Here is a 19,114-nt window from a genome sequence, read left to right as displayed (position 1 = left end):
TAGGCTGAAGTAAGGAAATCCATTAAAGATCAAAGTGCCATGGCTAAATCTACTTCCTTGACGCCATTGTCTATGCTGTCTCTTACACTTACACCATTAAATTATTTTCAGAAATTCCATTTTTCATTGTTTTAGAAATATGCAATACGTCATGTAGACCATACATAATATAGACAGTGTTCAGTCTAGATTATCTGTGATATATTGTATGAAAGTAAACGAAACTGACAGTTCAACAAATACAAAAATGTATACTTGAACAAATCAAAATATTTGGGGTTTCAAGGTTGAATTAAAAGCCTTGGCTGCCTCATAGTTATTTCAATGAGGTAAAATACCAGCGTTTATGAAATAAAAAGAAACCTGTTTAGTCCTTATATATTATGTGTGGCTTGCTGCATGAACTGTTGCATCAAGGCTTCTGTTTTCTTTTTCGCTCTGTCCTCTGGACTGCTGGGCAAGAGCAGCCCATGAGGAAGTCCTCTAGTCTAGAGGCTGAATGGCTCTTATAAGCGACTTTTGTTCTCCAACATTGTGGCTTCCACACAGACATCCTTCTGCAGAAAAAAAAGAAACATTTCCTGCCACACCTGTTGATGAATTGTGCATCTGTGTGAGGCTAGCACAGTAATAAACAACAGCGTAGTAAGTAAAGTATTTTCTCTAGCTTGATAGACTGCATGGTGAGAGAATAGCAAGCACACTTTGTAACTAATTAGAAGTAATCTATCAATTACAGAGGATATATAGAGTTTAATGCCTGGTATACATGGGGCATTTGTGCATTATGCTGATAGGATTCATGCCATAGTCTACTATTGTTCTACACAAGCTAGCCTGCTTTCAGTCTAATAATACATCTTTTGAGCCATGTCACCGTTTTCACCAGTCAATATGTGTATACAGTATATTGCCTACCATCCCCATGTTCAACCACTCCTTTATTTAGTTAACAATGAAAGTACATTTAAACAAGGACAGACCACATTAATCAATGTTGTGAATGTGCCAGCTTTAGTCAGCTGGCTTCAACTGTAATCTATTTTCAGGCATTTCTTATACTGACCGGTTTGTCAGTATAATAGAATTGTACAATGGCTGAAAAAGTATCCTCGATAGTTTCAAAACTGCACCCAAATACTCCTGCACACACACACACACACACACACACACACACACACACACACACACACACACACACACACACACACACACACACACACACACACGATTTGGCCAATAAGATATCTGATAAGTAAGTAATTGCATGGTCAAATCGATCAATACGACATTCTAATACTTCAGTATTCAATCCAGTAGGGTTTATACAGTGCCGATGCATACTTTTATTAGGCCTACTGATGCACATATGCCTTCAAACAATTTTTTATAAATACATGCAAATCTAGTAAAGATGTAATGTTTATTTCCACCTAACATTTTCCCGATCATCTACCTGGTAAATGGTAAATGGTGCATTTATATAGCGCCTTTATCCAAGGCGCTTTACAGAGATTGTGCATTACATTCACCCATTCACACACACATTCATACACCGATGGCAGCGGAAACCATGCAAGGCACCAACTAGCACATCGGGAGCAATTAGGGGTTCAGTGTCTTGCTCAAGGACACTTCGATAGTAACTCTGGGGGAGCCCGGGTTCGAACTGGCAACCTTACGGTTACCATCCAGGCACTCTACCCCTGAGCCACCGCCGCCCCCCCACCTGCCAGCATGCCCCAATATTCCCAAGATCTCTTGTGTACTTGGTTGATCTACTATGCACCTATTTTGTGAATGTGATTGGAACAAGGGATTTCTGTTGCTTGCATGCTATTCTCACTAGTTTGGGTCCCGGGGAGACATCAAATTCCTCTTTTGGGTCACGGGCTAAAAAGGTTGGGACCACTGCTCTAGAATATACCAGTATGTTCCTTTATGTAAGGCATTGTAAGGCAGTTAGGTCCAGTTTTTAAGAATTACTACTGGGGAGATCTCAGTGGCACATTTCAACATTTGCTTTACAGTACCAACAATGCACTATTAGCATCCGTAGCTAAATAAGATGATGAAAAAGAAATTAGAGTAAATATGAAACTGAAATGTATGCTTAAGCCTGTTTGAATGCATACCGGTAGAATGCTTTTGTTAAACTTTTTACATTTATTTTCAGCTTTTGTAGACTACATTACTTTGCAATAGTCTCACACAATCAATCACTGTGTGGTGAAAAAACATATCACAACATCTTGTAAGCACATGAAAGTTTAAAAGAGCATAATATTGTGTAAGGTATACAAAACGTCTTGCTGTATTTCAAGGACATTGTTGCAAATTCACAACCCCTAGTATTATTTTGTGTTCATTGGCAGGCATATTATTCCAACATTCTGAAGTTGATTTTGTAATTTATTGTCCACTTCAAGTGAAAAATTATAGATATACATGACAGACTAGTAAGCAGGTGCATCAGACAAATTAATGAGTGTTATAATTTCATAGGTGTGTCCAGACGCCAAGGGCATGCCAATATGCAAGCATGATAGACAGTATTGACACACGTAAAATCTAACACACCCATTATTAATTTGATTAGCTGCATCTGTGTTGCTTACATCACTGTGTACACAGTGATGGCAGCCAGGCAGTAGCTTTTACGCTACTATATCAGCCTAGGGTGTCGTTGTGTTGGGTCCCTTAAGAAAATGCCAGCCTGTTTGAGTGACTTATATACTGTATACTGTAGTGTATTGTATGTCACGGTAAAAGGAGGAAAACAGAACAGGTCCCAACAGTAACATACAGTGAGTATACTGTACGTATATTATGTAAAATATATACATAGACTCAAAATCTACAGTGCATTTGTTGTTTTTCTCTTTTTGTATTTGTATTGTTTTAACGCACCAAGATATTGGTGCTGCCTGCAATGTTGCCACAGAAATTGTAAGCATATGACAATAAAGATCTTATGTGTGTAATCATTCTGAATAAATGAAGCAACGTGATGTGATTCAAAGCAATGAATAGCTACAAAACTATAATCTACATGTACAGTATGAACCTCTGAATGCTTACGGTATATAACCTATGAACCATCTAATGAATAGCTACATATAACCTACATGTATGAGCCTTAAATGAATACCTATGAACCTGTGAATAGCCTATGAACCTGTGAATGAACCCATAACCTCATGTATTTACGTCCTCTGAATGAATACCCATGATCTTTGAACATCTGAATGAATATTTATAACCTATGAACCTAGTAAAGGTTTTTGTGCAGTACAATATATACAGTAAGACAAAATCTGTTGGCTGCTTGCCAGAATTTATTCACACCCCTCTAAGAACACAGAGCACAAGTCATGCAACTTCTATAACTAGAAGCATATTCCCATAGTAACCTTTCAGGGGTCATGGTAACAAACTTTAAAAGACAATTCAAGAAAAGAAACTGTCCGGGAAATATACAGTACATATTTAGCGGTAATCATTGGACCATATAACAAGTGCTTGTTTGTAAGCTGCATTTGTTCAAGATGCAGTGGTGGTCATACGGCAATAATAGATCCCTAAAGCAACCTGCTACTGAACTTGGTGGAGCTTTAGAGCGAGCATCTTAGATCAGCACCATTGTTTAGCACAGACGATTCATTTGAACAGTCTGGTGAGGTCAACAAACAACAAATGCATTACAAGGACTCATGAGGTACCAAGGCAACAGCTGGATGAAGCGAGGAACACGACCCACTTGATCACTCTCCAGAATGGATGGCTTTTAAAATCCAAGGTCATAGCATTGCTTGATGTCAATTTATCAAGTGACTGATGACATTAGAAACATTTTCACAATGTCCAGAGTAGAAGTACAGTATATATACATGGAACTTGGATGCACAATCAGGGATGGAACTTGAAGACTGTGTGTAGTAGATTGGTGGATGGTGGTGCTGTAATAGTAGATGCAATATTAGTGCAATTACCACAGTTACAGCTACAAATGAGGATTTGAAATATTACTGTTGTGGAGGCCATTTATTTTACTGTAGATGAATGCAATCGCAGGAATGTAGCCCATGGTGCACAGTGTGACTTCAAATGTTCTTAAAAGGAAAAGATTCTTTACGTGACCGTATTTTTAAGTAATACCGAAAGGTAAAACATTGTCCACAAACAATTTCTGCCCACTGACACTGAAGAGTGTCTGAACGAATGACTTCCTATATTGGTTCCCTGAATATAGATTGAAGATAACTTTTGATGTTTTTTATTTTACTGACCAGTACACAATAGAAGACTGGCTTTTCCTACAAGAAGATACACTATAAACCATGGAATGTACAGTACCAGGGAGTGGGACTACACATTCCTGGTTTGTATTGATAAGCAAAATGCTCCACAGAGGAGTGGGACACTTACACATTGTGAATGGCTTCTGACCTTGTCACATATACAGTAAATGTGCAAGGCCTGGAATTTGGTGTTGTCAATTGTTTGAGGGCACAAATAAAGCCCAAAATGCCAGGGCAGGAAGGCCATCAAATCAAACAAGATTTTAGTCAATTGAAATACTTAACTGAATGTAAGGGCTAAAGATTTAATATGTAGACTATCTGCCGTGAAATAAATAAATTATGGTATTTACAATCTGTTCCAATGCTCAGCCCTGCACCAATCAAAAGTTACTGGATTGGTTTAAAGATGGGGAGTCAAGAAAAGACACTGTATTTACATGACAAGAAAGAGACACGGGTGTTTACATATTGACAAGAAAGAGACAAGGAGAAAGTGGTACAGACAGCTGGGGCATTAATGCCTCTGTGGCCTCAGGGGATCCCATTTTGTGAGGGGCACAAAGGCCAAACTGAGGGGCAACGATGGCCTGGCCTTTTGTGGCCTCCCTGAAATTCCTCCCCTGCATGAAACCCATATAAAAGAAAGAAATGCTGGAAAAATCATCTTTCTCAGTGACTGGTCTCCTAGTGATGAGTGATGACAATGGAACAGAATGTTTTCTGGCACCTCTACACTCTTCTAGGTAGTCACATTGCCAGACAATCGTAGATCTGTGCCAACTGATATGCCTGGGGACTTCTAAATTAAATGTAGTCGCTATAACAGCAGCGAGAATGACTAACAAAACTACCAATACTGTCACAATATGAAGGCTAGAGATGTTGGATAGGTTTTTTTTACAGTATGTAAAAGGACAATGCTGTGTGGAACTCTGTGGAACCCTCCACATGTCACCTTCTGTTCCAGGTTTGAGTATTGTCCAATGAGCTGCCTGTCAAACCTGTCTTCTTTTACATGTGGCTATGTTGTGTTGTTTTTGTCACAGATACATCAAACTAGACTACAAGTCTAGTGTACTAGTCAAGTTTCCATCCCTGTACACATTGAGTAATAACTCAAATAAGGTTTTGGACCATTGTTAGGAATACCATTATATAATAACCATGGTGGGTGTGTACATAAAAAGCATATGAAATTATAAACAAACAAGTCTATGTGGACATACATGCAAAGACATTCTAGTAAAACAATGAGGGCATGATGGGTACTCATTAATGTGATAGAGTGGTTGACTTCCTTTGATTAGTTCCCGCTTTAGCTGAAACCGCGGAAGAAGAGAATGTCTGGGTCCTGGGGAGGAGAAGATCAGGGTGAAGGTGAACTATGGAGGAACAGTGTGAGGCTTTTTATACTTTGCCGTGCGACCGTGACACAACGTATATGTTTTGGCTTTATTATATAGCAGATTATAGAGAAAATAAACCAGGTAATAGTAGATATGCAGGATATAATGGGAGTTGGAGTCGTGTCCTAATGACCTACCCTGTTTTGTAGTTACTTTGATCGTTTTCTCTCATCATCTTGATCCAAAATCAAAGTCAGCTGAGTCTGCTCAGCATTTTTATGCATGCCACAGAAAAGTATAGTATTTTAATTGCTTAATTGTATTAATGCAGTACACCTGTATTGAAGAATCTGCATTCGTTATATGCTTCTCCACTCATTATTCTGTTTTTACCTTTAATTTGTCACTTATATAATGTGTATTATGTACCATGTGTATGCCAGTATCTAGTGTGAATTTGTGTAGCCAGCCAATGTGAGAAATTGCTTGTACTTTTAGTTTTTTGTATCTTATATTGACACCTCATGACTGACAAAAAAGCAAATAATGAAAACTAAAAAAATAAAACTATTGAACTACACAATCGTACGACAAAGTATAAAGGCTTACCAGCAGTGACAGCATGCAGGAGGATGGATCAATCATTCAGTGGAAGCATGCTACTGACAGACTTCTAAACAGCATGCAAGAAGGGCAAGAAAAAGACACTTTGGAGGTAGTAAGAGGGACAAACATTGCCACATTAAGTGGAGAAAAAGTCAATACCAACTGAGGGCTCTCCAGAGCAATAACAATATGACACGTCTGCACAGGGTCACAAATGTTTCAATCTCACCACGGCCAACTGAAAAGCCCAAGCTGACAGACAGACGAGAGACCATGCTTGATCAGAATAGACTGTGCAGGTACAAAAGAAAAACTATTAACATCAGTCCCATATCCATCAATACACATTCACAGTAAGATACAATACGTTGTTCTTTGGGGAATGGGACGAATGAAGAAAATTGCTGTTATGGATTGACGGAAGACAATGACAGTGAAGTGTGACGTTAATACAGCTGCGCTTCAGAAAACCTCACACACAAGAAGAGATAAGGTGAACAATCAAGTGTCTTTTGAAAACTCGAAACCAAATGACAGAAAAACAGAACCACTATGGTTGCTCAAGCTGTGACATAGCAACAGTCAGCCACTCAGCCCCTTAAAGGCCTTTATTTCCTCAACACAATGAAAAAAGGAAATAAGTAATATATCAGTTTAATGGCTTTTTAGGTTTGTTTTTAGTTCAATGTTTGTTTTAAAAATAACACCCGTGTGAAGTGAGGAGCGCTAATATATGATTTTCCCTTCATTGTCAATGGCGTTTTTAAAACAAACATTGCACTAAAAACAAACATTAAACCTGTATATAGGTGGGGCTAGCGCCCCTCAAAAATGCCATTGACAATTAAGGGAAATTGTACGTCATACTGTCCCTCATTACGTCATATTGTCCCTCATTATGTTATATTATATTGTTTGTGTTGGCACCGTTTGTTTTACATCACCATTACATCACCTAATCAACATGAGTTAGACTTTAATATATTAGCGCCCCTCACTTCACACGAGTGTGATTTTTTTATATTCAGACAGCCAGCAATGGATTAAACCTCCCAAAAAAAATGTAGTCTCTGTGACATCTATAGGGTCCGCAGTCTGCCTTCAAAGATGAGGAACAATGCATGAATTTGACTGTCCACTTCCTGATTGGTTGGCTGATTTGCTGGCAGAAAAGGTTTGGACCAATGACAAAGATTCTAGTAAAATCTTTGAATGCAGACTAGGTGTCACAGAGACTTTTTTGGGAGCCGTTAATCGATTGCTGGCTGTCTGAATGCTATAAAAAACTAAAACAAAAAAAATCATTAAAATTTGATATATTATTACTTACTAGAGCGGTGCCAGTTGGGCAATGGCCTACTTGGAACGACGCAAGTTGAAAATGCATGCCCCACCCAGTTGTGTCCCTTTTATGCCCATATGTGGAGTTCTTTGTCAGGCATGCCCAAATATGGAGCCCGTGCAAATGTCAGAACATATTTGTGATGTCAGAACAGGCCAGCTCCATATATGGGCAGGGGCCCTGTCCAGATCCCGGGCAGAGCCGTTTTGTGGTGGTTCTGGACAACCGTGGGTCTGACCGAATCGGATTTGAAGTCGGTGGGGCGAACGGTTCTCGAGTTACGTGGATTACAGACATACAAACGCACAGAGGCTTGGTGCATTTATAGATATAGCTACATTTGTCAAATAGCACATCTTTCCCCCACTACTGATCAATCGGTGCCATATCTCAACCAACTGGGCTGACCGGAAAGCCACAATCTGACATTAATCCTAAATCTTCCAGTCGGTGCAGAGGAACGACAGGACATGATATTTTGATGTGAGACAATGCTGATACAGGCTCCAATGAGGTAAGTTGCTGATGCTAATGAGTGTATCTGTGGGTTCTTAACAAGGCTGCCTCGTTTGGTGTCCTAATTTACAGTGAACTGCGTCCGAGGGGTGCAGGATAATGAGCTGGGATTCCCAGGGCAGTGGCTTGTGTAAGCCACCTCATGTGTGTGTGTGTGTGGGGGGGGGGGCACTCACTGCTGCAGTGAGTGTGAGACAGACACTGAAAGAGAGTGTATGACAAAGTGAGAGAGCAAGGACATTTCTCATGCAGTGTCCATGTCTGTAGGTTGGAGAAGGGCACAGAGTGGAAGGGGGAGGGGCGGGTGTGGGCTGATGGGGCTAGATGTCATCTCTGCCCGATCTGCTTGTTTGTATACTCCAATCATTGAATCGCTATGGCCATGTGAGAAAAGCTTGTGTTCTCTGTGACAAACTGACCTCGGGCAACAAGTACACTCACAAAAAGAGAAAATGGAGAGAGGGGGAGAGAGAGATAAAAAGAGAGAGGGAGAGCAGGGTGGGGGGAGGCAGATGCAATGAAAGAAATGATAACTGCACAGCAGAACAAAGGCAAAAATGTTGAATGTCGTTTCCAATGTGAGATTTTAATCGAGGGCAAAGTCGGGTTTGACCCTAGTGGTTATTGATACACCAGTCCAGTTTATCAATAAGCCATGAAATACTTAACTGTCCAGGAGAAAGATTTAATCTCTGAACAAGATCCCATGCTTTTCTGTACAATATCTCTCCCTTTATGGGGCAATCATGAAAAGAAAAAGGGTCCCTGACTCCCTGGTGTGCTCTAAAGCAAATTAGTAAATACAGAGCTCAGTGACCTCGGTATAGAAACCATCCACAGAGTAAGCAGTGAGCCCTGCCACCCCCACCTCTTTACTGCTGTGTCTGCACTGCTGCATTAGTCAAGCTCAAATGGGTTTCCAGCATGAGAAACAGAGCATGACATGCGCTGAACAATGGCAGGCAGATGACGGTCCGGCTCCATTTGATGATGGCCGCGGTTGACGTGGCCATGTTTTGATGTGCCGGAATATAAGGCCAATGTGATTCATTAGCAGGCACAGGTGGCCTCAGACCTAATGAGTCACATTTTCTATTACTTTCACATGCAAACAGTTAAATTATAAATATATACCGTACACATTAAAGCTACTTATTTTAATGAATTAATCTGCAGTGGTTGGAAGTGGTCTCCCTACTCCTCCATTGGCGATGTCGGGAAGGATTCTACTTTACAGACAGCCATAGATCTGTTGTCTGAGTGTAATAAATCATTGTATTAACTGACAAAGACATACGGTAATGCCAAAAAAAAGGCTCCACAACCAAGTAGGGTAGGGTACATAAATAGAAAACAGTTTGTGTACAGAAAGCCAATGACCATTATACAATCATTTGAATTTGAAAAGTAAGGTTAAGAATAAGATGTCTCAGTCCAAGTTCCACATCTCAATAACCACCACAAAATAACACAGATTTGTATCAATCTCATAATTTACAAGACGTTGTGTAACTGTGTAACCAATTCAACATTAGAACAGCTACTGGTATTTGTAACAAACTCTAATTGGCAGAGCTAATAACAGTGCCCCCCTCTGGATAGATGACTGGTTTAATGGTCCTTGTTTAGTGAGCAGGCCAGGGTATGGAGCAGTTATTCCATTCATCTGCCATAAGAATGAATCAAATTTCACTCCTTATCTAAACTTACAGATTGATCACAGTAATTCATAGTAAAGAAATTTGAAATTGGGGTGGTTGATGCACTAGTAAGCACATAAGCATGTGGTTAGCAAGAGCCCTGGTGCTAATCAACTCCCCCCCTGTGTCCCTTCACTCAAAACGTTTGATAAAATCCCCTAAAATGAAATACGATTAAGTCTTATAAAATACACCTAATATTAAATAATGACTTTGCACCCTCCAAAATCTACACAGTAATATCCAGCATCAATTTAACCCTGGAAGTGTAAATTAATTAACACACATTGATCAACAGATCTTTTACTATTCAAGTGTCAGACTATGTCATCGAGAGAACCACAAACATTTACATTATACCTGATCTATTAACTGGTCGCCACTGAGCACCGTTTGAACGTTTGACCTTCTAACACAGCTCATGACATTATGTTGACATTTACAGTAATCCCTCCCATGGCTCCTAATCCCAGTAGCCATGGACTTCCCTGACCATCATCTGATATCCAGCCTCTAACGCAGTAGTTCTCAAACCTTTTCACGTCAAGGACCCCCAAATTGGTACGAATTTGGCCACAGACCTCCAAATGAAAAGTTTGTGCCAAAGGCCCCATATAAGAATGACTGCTCTCTAACACACTGCATTCACAAGAGAGAGAGAGAGAGAGAGAGAGAGAGAGAGAGAGAGAGAGAGAGAGAGAGAGAGACAGAGAGACAGAGAGACAGAGAAGACAAAGGCAACTTGTCACAACTCTGATATTCACACAGGTCAATGACACCATGCTGTATGGTAGACTGACATGTCATGCAGCCATGGAAGAGCTGGTTGATTGTCACACAGAGCGGATAGCATGAAGTCATGCACCAAGCCGGAGTATGAATGCACAGTAGCCTGAGTGTGAATGCACAGTTAAAAGTGTTGATTTAAATGTTCCAAAACTGCAAAATTAGCTATTATACAGTACAGCCATGTCACATTGCAATGAGCTTATGCAGATCAGTGCAACAGCACTAAATGATGAAAATGGACTGGGTCCAATAAAATTACAGATTTACATCTAATAATTGGTCCCCGCTCCTTCATTTGCACATGCATGAAATTTGTAATCTGCATTTACCCATTCTTAAATATTAGGAGCAGTATAAGTACAGCGCTCTGGGAGCAGTTAAACAATGCATATTAAATCAGAACAGGCAAACTGTGTTCGGTTCTGCGGGGCCAAAACTACAATGTGACTTCATTCAGAGTTTTGTCTGGGGCCCTTGGCGGGATCAGAACTAGGGTTGGGATCCTTTGACCTATTTCCAGTGTCCCATAAGCCTTTGCGTTTTGTGTGTGCATAACTTCCTCTTCCTGTTGCTGCTGTGAACAGTGTTGAAGAGAAAAAAGCGGCCAGGTCTATGAAGAAAAGCACAAATGAAAATAGCAGATCTACAAGCTCACAGCGACATGTTGTGAGGCTGTACATCTGTTATTTACTACTAAAATATTGAGAATAAATTGAAATATTTTGAATATTTCTTTAAAGGGACACTTCACCCTTTTTGCAAAAAAATATATGTTAATGACGTTTAGAAGCTTTAGAACACTTTCCTGGAGATCTTTATGTGTGTAATATGTGGTTTTAGATATTTTAGATTGTAGCAGTGAGCCTGTTGTCTCTGATGTCATGGACACTGGGCTCACTTCCTTCCTGGACTACATGTTGTCTCAGTAAGACAGCTCTCCCCCTATCCACAAGGAGGAGCAGTGCACCAAAGAATTATGGGAATTGTAGTCCAGGAAGGTAGTGAGACCAGTGTCCATGACATCAGAGACAACAGGCTCACTGCTACAATCTAAAATAACTAAAACCACATATTACACACATAAATACCCCCAGGAAAGTGATCTAAAGCTTCTAAACGTCATTAACATATATATTTTTGCAAAAAGGGTGAAGTGTCCCTTTAAAGATATTAACACAAATCTTGTATGCGGGTCCCTGGCACAAAATATTTTCAGATGGATGTCCGTGGACAATTATATATGGGGTTCCTCTTCTTGAAGAAATGTGGGAACCACTGGTTAAAACAACATTAGGAAGCAAGCCCAAATAAGCAATTACTGTAGTACTTGTACACTTTAGAAACAAGCCCAAAAAAACTACCAGCAACTACCAATATGAGATGATTTTAAGATGACTCCATGTTATTCTCCATTGAGAAATTACTTCCGTGAACCAGAGGATGAGCGAGTGACGTCAGGACTTCGGCGCTCTATAGCAGAGATGAAGTCTCTGACAGTTTTTTTTTTGTTCAAGGTTTCAAGGTTGTACTTTATTGTTACTTGTGTACAGGTACATAAGAGCAAAACAATTTTAGTTTGGCTTCCTTCAGACAATGCAGCAGCACAGATAACATTCAAAACAACAAAAAACACAGCAAGCACAGCAAACAAAGGGAACAAACAAACGGACGCTGGTTGTTCTGGTTTAGTGTGCAGCTACCCTTAGAGGTCAACCGTCTTGCTCAGTGACAATTTGACATATAGACCGGGGCCGGGGCACAAACCGGGGACCTTCTGTCCCCGATGGCCTCTCTACCCACTAAGTTATGGCCGCCTACGATCTATTGTTCATAGAAATCATTTTATCAGTGCAAAAAGTATTAAATGATCTATTGAATTATAAATAATACATATTTAGTGTGATAAATGTTGGTAGGGTGTAGTAGGCGGCTGCCAGGGCAAGGTCAGTGAAGGACAAGGACAGAGTCCAGTGAGGTAACCAACAAATCTGTATGACCAATCGTCCAAAGGTTCTAAACTATAAAACACTACCAAACAGACCAATCAAGAAAGGGGCAGGGCAAAAAGTTACATCAATTAACGACAATGACTCAATCATGTCCAATGAGGCGATCCAAAAGTCTGTGCAACCATAGATTGGTTGAAATAGTTTTAACATCAGATTATGGTAAATAAAGCCTAGTCCGGAATTCTTGTTTAAGGACAATGGTCATGGTCAATTCTACATCTATAAATCAAATTCCCCATACCTGTCCAAATGTCTGTCTCTTTTAAGCTCATGTACTGTATAGACATGTCTGTCTACATTTACAAGTCATCATTAGATCTGTGATAACTGCATTACATACATTGAAACACTGAATTATGTCTTATACACACAAAACGCAATGTTTTGATTAGTTATTATAACCTAGTCAGTAGCCACACAATCTGGAATGATGCAAAAGGCGTTGTGACTGTAGATGGCAAGATGGGAAAAAATTCAAATAAGACAAGAATACCTGTATTATATCAGCTCACATTACCTAAGCATCGTCATAATGTCTTATTTTCTTCAAGGCCCTGACACTATTTATGGTTACAAAATCCAGAGTTCCCAGTTAAGAAGAATTTATGCCTGCAAAGGAGAGCGACCCCCCCCCCCCCAACACACATACACACTTTTCCTTTCACATTATTACCAACAGATCAAAAGAGATGAAATGAGAGGTACTGTACAAGGTAACAACCCATTTATTTAGTGATACATTCTGCAAACTAGAAATTTTATTCAAACTTCAAAGGCTAAAAAATGAAAGAAAGGAGGGGCGGATATTCAGGGAGGAAGGAGAGAAACGCATCAATTCACAAGCGAGGAATGCAATTTGTTCAATCGACAACACAAATAGTACAATTTAGTTCAGGGAACAAAGCTTTTTTTAAACATTTTTTTTCTGTCATTCCTTTGGAACTAGAACATAATACAAAATATACAGTTATTGAACTTTGTAAAGTCACTCACAGAGGCCTCTGAGAAGCATTTGAATCAACATTGACAATACTTATCTACAGCACTCTAAAGCTATTCTTGAATGTATTCATATGTAGCAGACATGAATGTATGCGCGCACATTTTTTGAATGCTTACAAGGTCACCAATATTGTTAAACACTTGCATTTGTTAAATTATGACATCATCTGCTGGAGTGGGGAAAAAAATTATATGAGTAATATTTTAACAAGCTAACATGGAGTATACAAACCAGCAATGGGTGAACATTTGTACCATATGACTACCAGCACAATATGTCACTATGTTGATACTTCAAGTACCCTACATGGAAGCCAGTTTTAATCTATAAGAAAGTAATGTCAGTAGAATTACTCCTCATAGTGCTCCATTTAACAAGTACTTTAGGGGGTAACATTAGATTAGGTAAGGCAAATCGGTGAGCTTATTAATGAGCTGAAAAAGTCAGCAACGTGAGGTTCAGGTCTCCCTGGAGGGTGACACTTAACCCACCACTGCTAAGGGTCACACAGTAAAACGCCACAACTGAGGTACATTAATATGTACAATAGGGCGCAAAGTGTTAAAATCTCTTTAACTTCAGCCAGGTACACCTCTGTACATTAATATACAGAACCTAGTTCCAGGCAAGCAAAGGTAACCCTGTAAATAGCTTTATAATAGTTTCCCCCCTACAATAACATACTTTTGTGAAAAATAAAAAATAAACGGATTATACAGACGATCAGTGCATATGACCATTGTCATTGAATCACAACCTAAATATCACACATTTCTAGAACCCTGAACCTTGATACAATTCTAGATCTTTGTACTAACTGAATATCACTAAAGTAGATGAGTTGGTGAAATTACATGAGCAACAAGGGTTTGGGGGCATTATTTTAGAGGGGTACTATCTTATAAGACAAAGGTCAAGTTAGCAAAATAAGCTATATTTCGCAGTGGTCATTTTAAATCACCATTTTCATATCAGCACACTTCACTCCAATACTGTACGTCAACATAAAGTAGATTTATTCTGCCCAAATGGATCAATCTTAAAGAACACAACTTCTAAAGGCTTTATGAACTGCTCGATTGTGTCAGTTCTGAAGTGATTATTTCAAACACTTGGGGGGGAAATGTTTTCCTATGTATGGTATGAGGTATGGTAGTTTTATGAAACTTTAATAAATACGGACGGCGAGATGGTTGGAGTTGTTTTTTTTGTCTGCTTTTTAAAAAGGTGGGTGATATATTATAAAAGAAAAACTATATTATATTACTAAAAGAAAAACTCCTATACGGGTCAAACCACTGTAAATAACATCCCATACAACTTTAGTCAATTTCAGAAATAAAAGTTTTGTAGCAGAAGTTATTTTGATTTTTCAAATCTGTATAAAAGCACAACAATATAAACCAGCATCATTTCAGGGCCATATCCTGAATTGCAGGATTACTAAGGGGAAGTGCAGCAGCTGTAGCAAAAGCCCGACATAGACCTAAAAACAGGAGATGGCCCCTAGTTGCTTAGTGTATGCGTGTTCCTTGTTTAGTACGCAGAAAAATTGCATGCCATGTTCTGCTTAAATGTTATTCACATCTAGCAAGTTTACAATAAGTAATAGATGGTGCAAACTGGTAGACAACAGTGACAATAAGTGACCTGACTTACCAAACACAAGCAATCCAGCGCAAAAAGGTACAGCTTTACAGATGGCATAGAAATGTTTTACTTATCTAAAATAAAAATAAAAAGAGCAATTTTGAAATATACTGATAAAGTTCTTTCCAATGTGAGGTTATTGAAAATACTGAAAAATTTGCTTAGAATAGTTTTGAGCTTTCATTATTTACTTCATGTACTGTAAATAGATAACATACCCACAATAATGTGGCATATATTCCATTAATCCAAAAAGACTGGGATTAAAAATAGATATCGTCTACACAGCGGTTAAATTATTAGTACACGCTTTGTAACTGTGGTTCCTTTTGACATAATGGGTAATAAGCAGGGAGACAAAGGTTTGATGGAGGGGAAAAAAGGTATTTTGTTCCCCTCATTTTGAATTACAAGAGGAACTGTTAATGATTTCAAGTGGACAACCACTTCCACAACACTTCCGTTGGTCTAATGAGCCAATAAATGATGACCATGCTGTTACATGTATTTACAGTAGTGTGACTGATGTTTGATGCTTTTTAAAGCAGCAAATCATCTGCATGGAAACCTCAAGATCAAATAAAACAAAATCCCACTCTCTCAGGGCCATCATTCTAAACATAGTCTTAAATGTTAATGTAGTTAAGAGCTCTGCAAGTTATATACCTGTTATAGGGGGGGGGGGTCTAGTGTTATTTGGCCCACTGTGCCATAAAACAGAATCGGTTCATTCAGGATATAAATTAATCTAACAAATTGTGTGTACTGCAAAAAACACAAAAGAAAAAGACAATCGTTACATTTCATTGGGCCAATTACAGGTAAAAGTTAGGATTGTCAATTGTATAAAGGAGGAATTATATATGTAGTACATTACTTTGTGTTACATAAATAAAACCAAGCAGAGTTCAGAGGGAGATTAAGGTAGCAAAAAGGGACATTTTCTATATCTAGAATTTTCAGGTCTTAACATCCAACAAAACAGAACATTATCTTGTCCACTGCAAAAACTAACTCAGGCAACATCATTTATTCCTTGATATTTAAGTAAAAAATATACACATACATAAATTTCAAACAATGCAATTTAAAACAATGGAAGAAAATAAATCTGAAATAAAAATTTCTCTTCAAGAAATATACTGTATCTACTGTGTGTTAAATACAGATTTAGTCAGTGACTAGTATTCATCTTTTAAAAGAAGGGAAAAATTAACTGCAAATCAACTCAATAGATCATTCACTATAGCAGCAAACTGTTTTGTGCTCTGACTTCTGGTGTGGTGGGGAGGTTTCTAAGCAGAGCGCGCCACAACATGAAGGGAGTAAAAAGGTGCTGTACAACCAGGAAACCTTGATACGTTTAGTGGATTTGTTCTTGTTTTGTGTCAACAAATAAAGACCATTTAAAAAGAACCACCTTTAAGTTGAGAGCCAACTTTCAAACTCAGCTAATGAGAGAGGGAGCAGGCGCATTCTTCTAAAATAGTCAGTGCTTTAACTGTTCAAATGGAGTAAATTAGCAGAAATTGTTAGCGGCTATGACCTAAAAATTATATCTGTACCAAATACAAAATCTGAATATTGTGAAAAAATAATTCTAAACTAAAAACTTGGCATAGGTCATAAAGCTAATAGCATTCAAATCATATGGCACCCATGGTGGGCATTGATAACAATGTATCTTCAGGAAATTATATTAAAAAAATGACACAGATTGTGTGGATAAACTAGTCGAGATGCTGACTCGCTATAAAACATGGGTAAATTGAACTACTTGTTATCATCTGACATTACTTTAGAATATATATACCTTTAAGTTGTTCAAATAGCATTAAGACTAATTTATATGTTGTTGCGTAACAACTAATTGTATCTAATTTTCGCCAAGCCACACCACGCGCCAAATATATAAATTAGGCTTTACACATGTAAACTGTTATCCAACACTTTTGGATTAAGGCGTAATGAGAGCCTCTTGTGTCGATATAGAAAAGATGGCTGGGTGGACAATGGTTAAGCAATGGGGGAGCAATTCCCTTGATCTCCAGCCTGGGTTGGTTTGCTATCTGAACTACCATAGGCATTTAGTTTAGGGTTGCACATACAGATCTACCTCTACAGAAATGCACGCAAAAACACACACACACACACACACACACACGCGCACACACGCACACAGAAGCACACTTGAAATTACATGCCTATTTGCACAGACAAACATGGCAAGTGTGAACAGGTTTTTAGATGAGCATCACCTTCAAACCTCAAACTCTCTGGGAACTCCTTTTTCATCAACTCTTTTATGAAGCAGATTTCCTTTTTTCCTTTTTTTTTGTTTTTTCATTTAACGCTTCCAAAATGACAGAAAAACACTTTGCTGTTATTACTTGAGCATGTAAAAGAAAAGATCACTTAAAAAATAAAATACAAAAAGAAAACAAAAGAAATTATTATAATTAGGATTTGAATGGTTTGATATATTGAGCTTACTGTGCTGTCAACCTATACAATTTACCCGTTTCTTAAGGAGCAAAGACCAACTAAAAAACAAAAAAGCAGTAAAGAGCGGAAACATTTAGCGCCTGGAGGACAAACAGTAATATTCACTGAATAGACATTTGTTAGAACTCCAGAAGAGCAAGGTGGTGGTTTGGGGGCAGATAGTGCATAAAGTTTAATTTTTTTGTATTCTTTTTTTTTATTTATTTCTTAGATTTCTTTTAACTTAAAATCAAGCTGCATTAAATACAGGCTGTTTGTACAGGACAATTGCACTTCACAAAAAAAAACAGAAATATACAAACACACAAGGAAATGTGAAATCAAATTAATTACAGCAACAAACAAAACCAAAGAAAACAAATCTTTAAGCTGATTAAAAAAAACTAACAAGCTGAAACCTGGTGAACTCACTCATTATGGATTACTAGTATTAGTTTGGATGAACATAAAAAGGGGAGACAAAAGGGGGAGGATCCTTAACTCCAGAGTGGACCGGTGCCGCACTATTCCAGGTGTGTGCACGCATCTCCTCTTCCTCCTCGCATCACATTCCCTTCTTAGAAACCAAACGCTCAGAGTGGCGGAGAGACTGACTGCTGAGCTGAGCTGCTGTGGGGTCTTGAGAGGGTGGCGGTTTGTAAACTCTATGCTGTGTTAGTGGTTGGGGGGGTTGTGTTACCACATGTCATCTGTGGAAGCCGAGTCCTTGACAAAAGGAGGAGAGGAAGGAAAAGCCCTTCAGACTAAGGGTCTAAATCCAAGCGTTCTGAGTCAAAACAGATAACAGCATGTACCGCATAAAGTTGAAATGGCATTTAAAATGTGCAAAACTGAGGTCTAATTACGAGTAGAGTCTGAACTGAAGAGCTGAGTAAAGCACGATCATTTTTGCCAGATGTACTCCGTTTCAATCACACAGATCAAAAGAACTATGCATCTACTGTATATGAATGCACATGCAAGTGTACATGTCAAACATTTGTACAGCGACCAAAATCAAACTGTTCTACAGCATCTCTCAAAAGTGAAGATCCTTTAAAGTAGTGTTTCTCAATGAAGGTGGTATTACCCCCAGGGAGGTGGTATTACCCCCAGGGAGCATTCAGAGAACGTTGGGCAGCATGAAAAGCAAGCAATATAGTGGAGGTGTTGAGTGAGCACTGAGTGACTTTGCATATCTGAGGGCTAGTACCAATGGACAAACTGTCTCAATACTGGCGCTATTCTTTGATTCTCTCATGATTTCCTTGTTTTATACTGTATATGATTGTTATTATTACAATTTATGGTAAGGAAAACAGAACCAAATATTTTGTCTCTCATACATAAGATGTAACAATAAAG

The 19,114-nt window shown here is 38.7% G+C and overlaps 1 protein-coding gene across 3 annotated transcripts in view; it reads right to left on the bottom strand.

The window, feature by feature from the left end:
• Nucleotides 1-484: 484 nt before the first annotated feature.
• Nucleotides 485-19,114, bottom strand: part of ppm1aa (protein phosphatase, Mg2+/Mn2+ dependent, 1Aa) — a 33,099-nt gene continuing 14,469 nt past the window's right edge. The window contains exon 6 of one of the 3 annotated variants that reach the window (XM_083791294.1): nucleotides 485-557. In XM_083791294.1, coding sequence (XP_083647420.1) covers nucleotides 507-557 — 51 coding nt within the window. In that variant the 3' untranslated portion in view covers nucleotides 485-506. Of the gene's footprint in view, nucleotides 558-3,336; nucleotides 5,656-13,355; nucleotides 18,476-19,114 lie in introns of those variants that run through there. The other 2 variants (XM_083791295.1, XM_083791296.1) reach the window with 2 other exon arrangements.

Source organism: Protomyctophum parallelum (genome assembly GCF_964188405.1).
Source record: "Protomyctophum parallelum genome assembly, chromosome: 20".
Taxonomy (NCBI): domain Eukaryota; kingdom Metazoa; phylum Chordata; class Actinopteri; order Myctophiformes; family Myctophidae; genus Protomyctophum; species Protomyctophum parallelum.
Note: the sequence above shows the minus strand (reverse complement) of the source record. Positions and strands in the feature narration are given on the sequence as shown.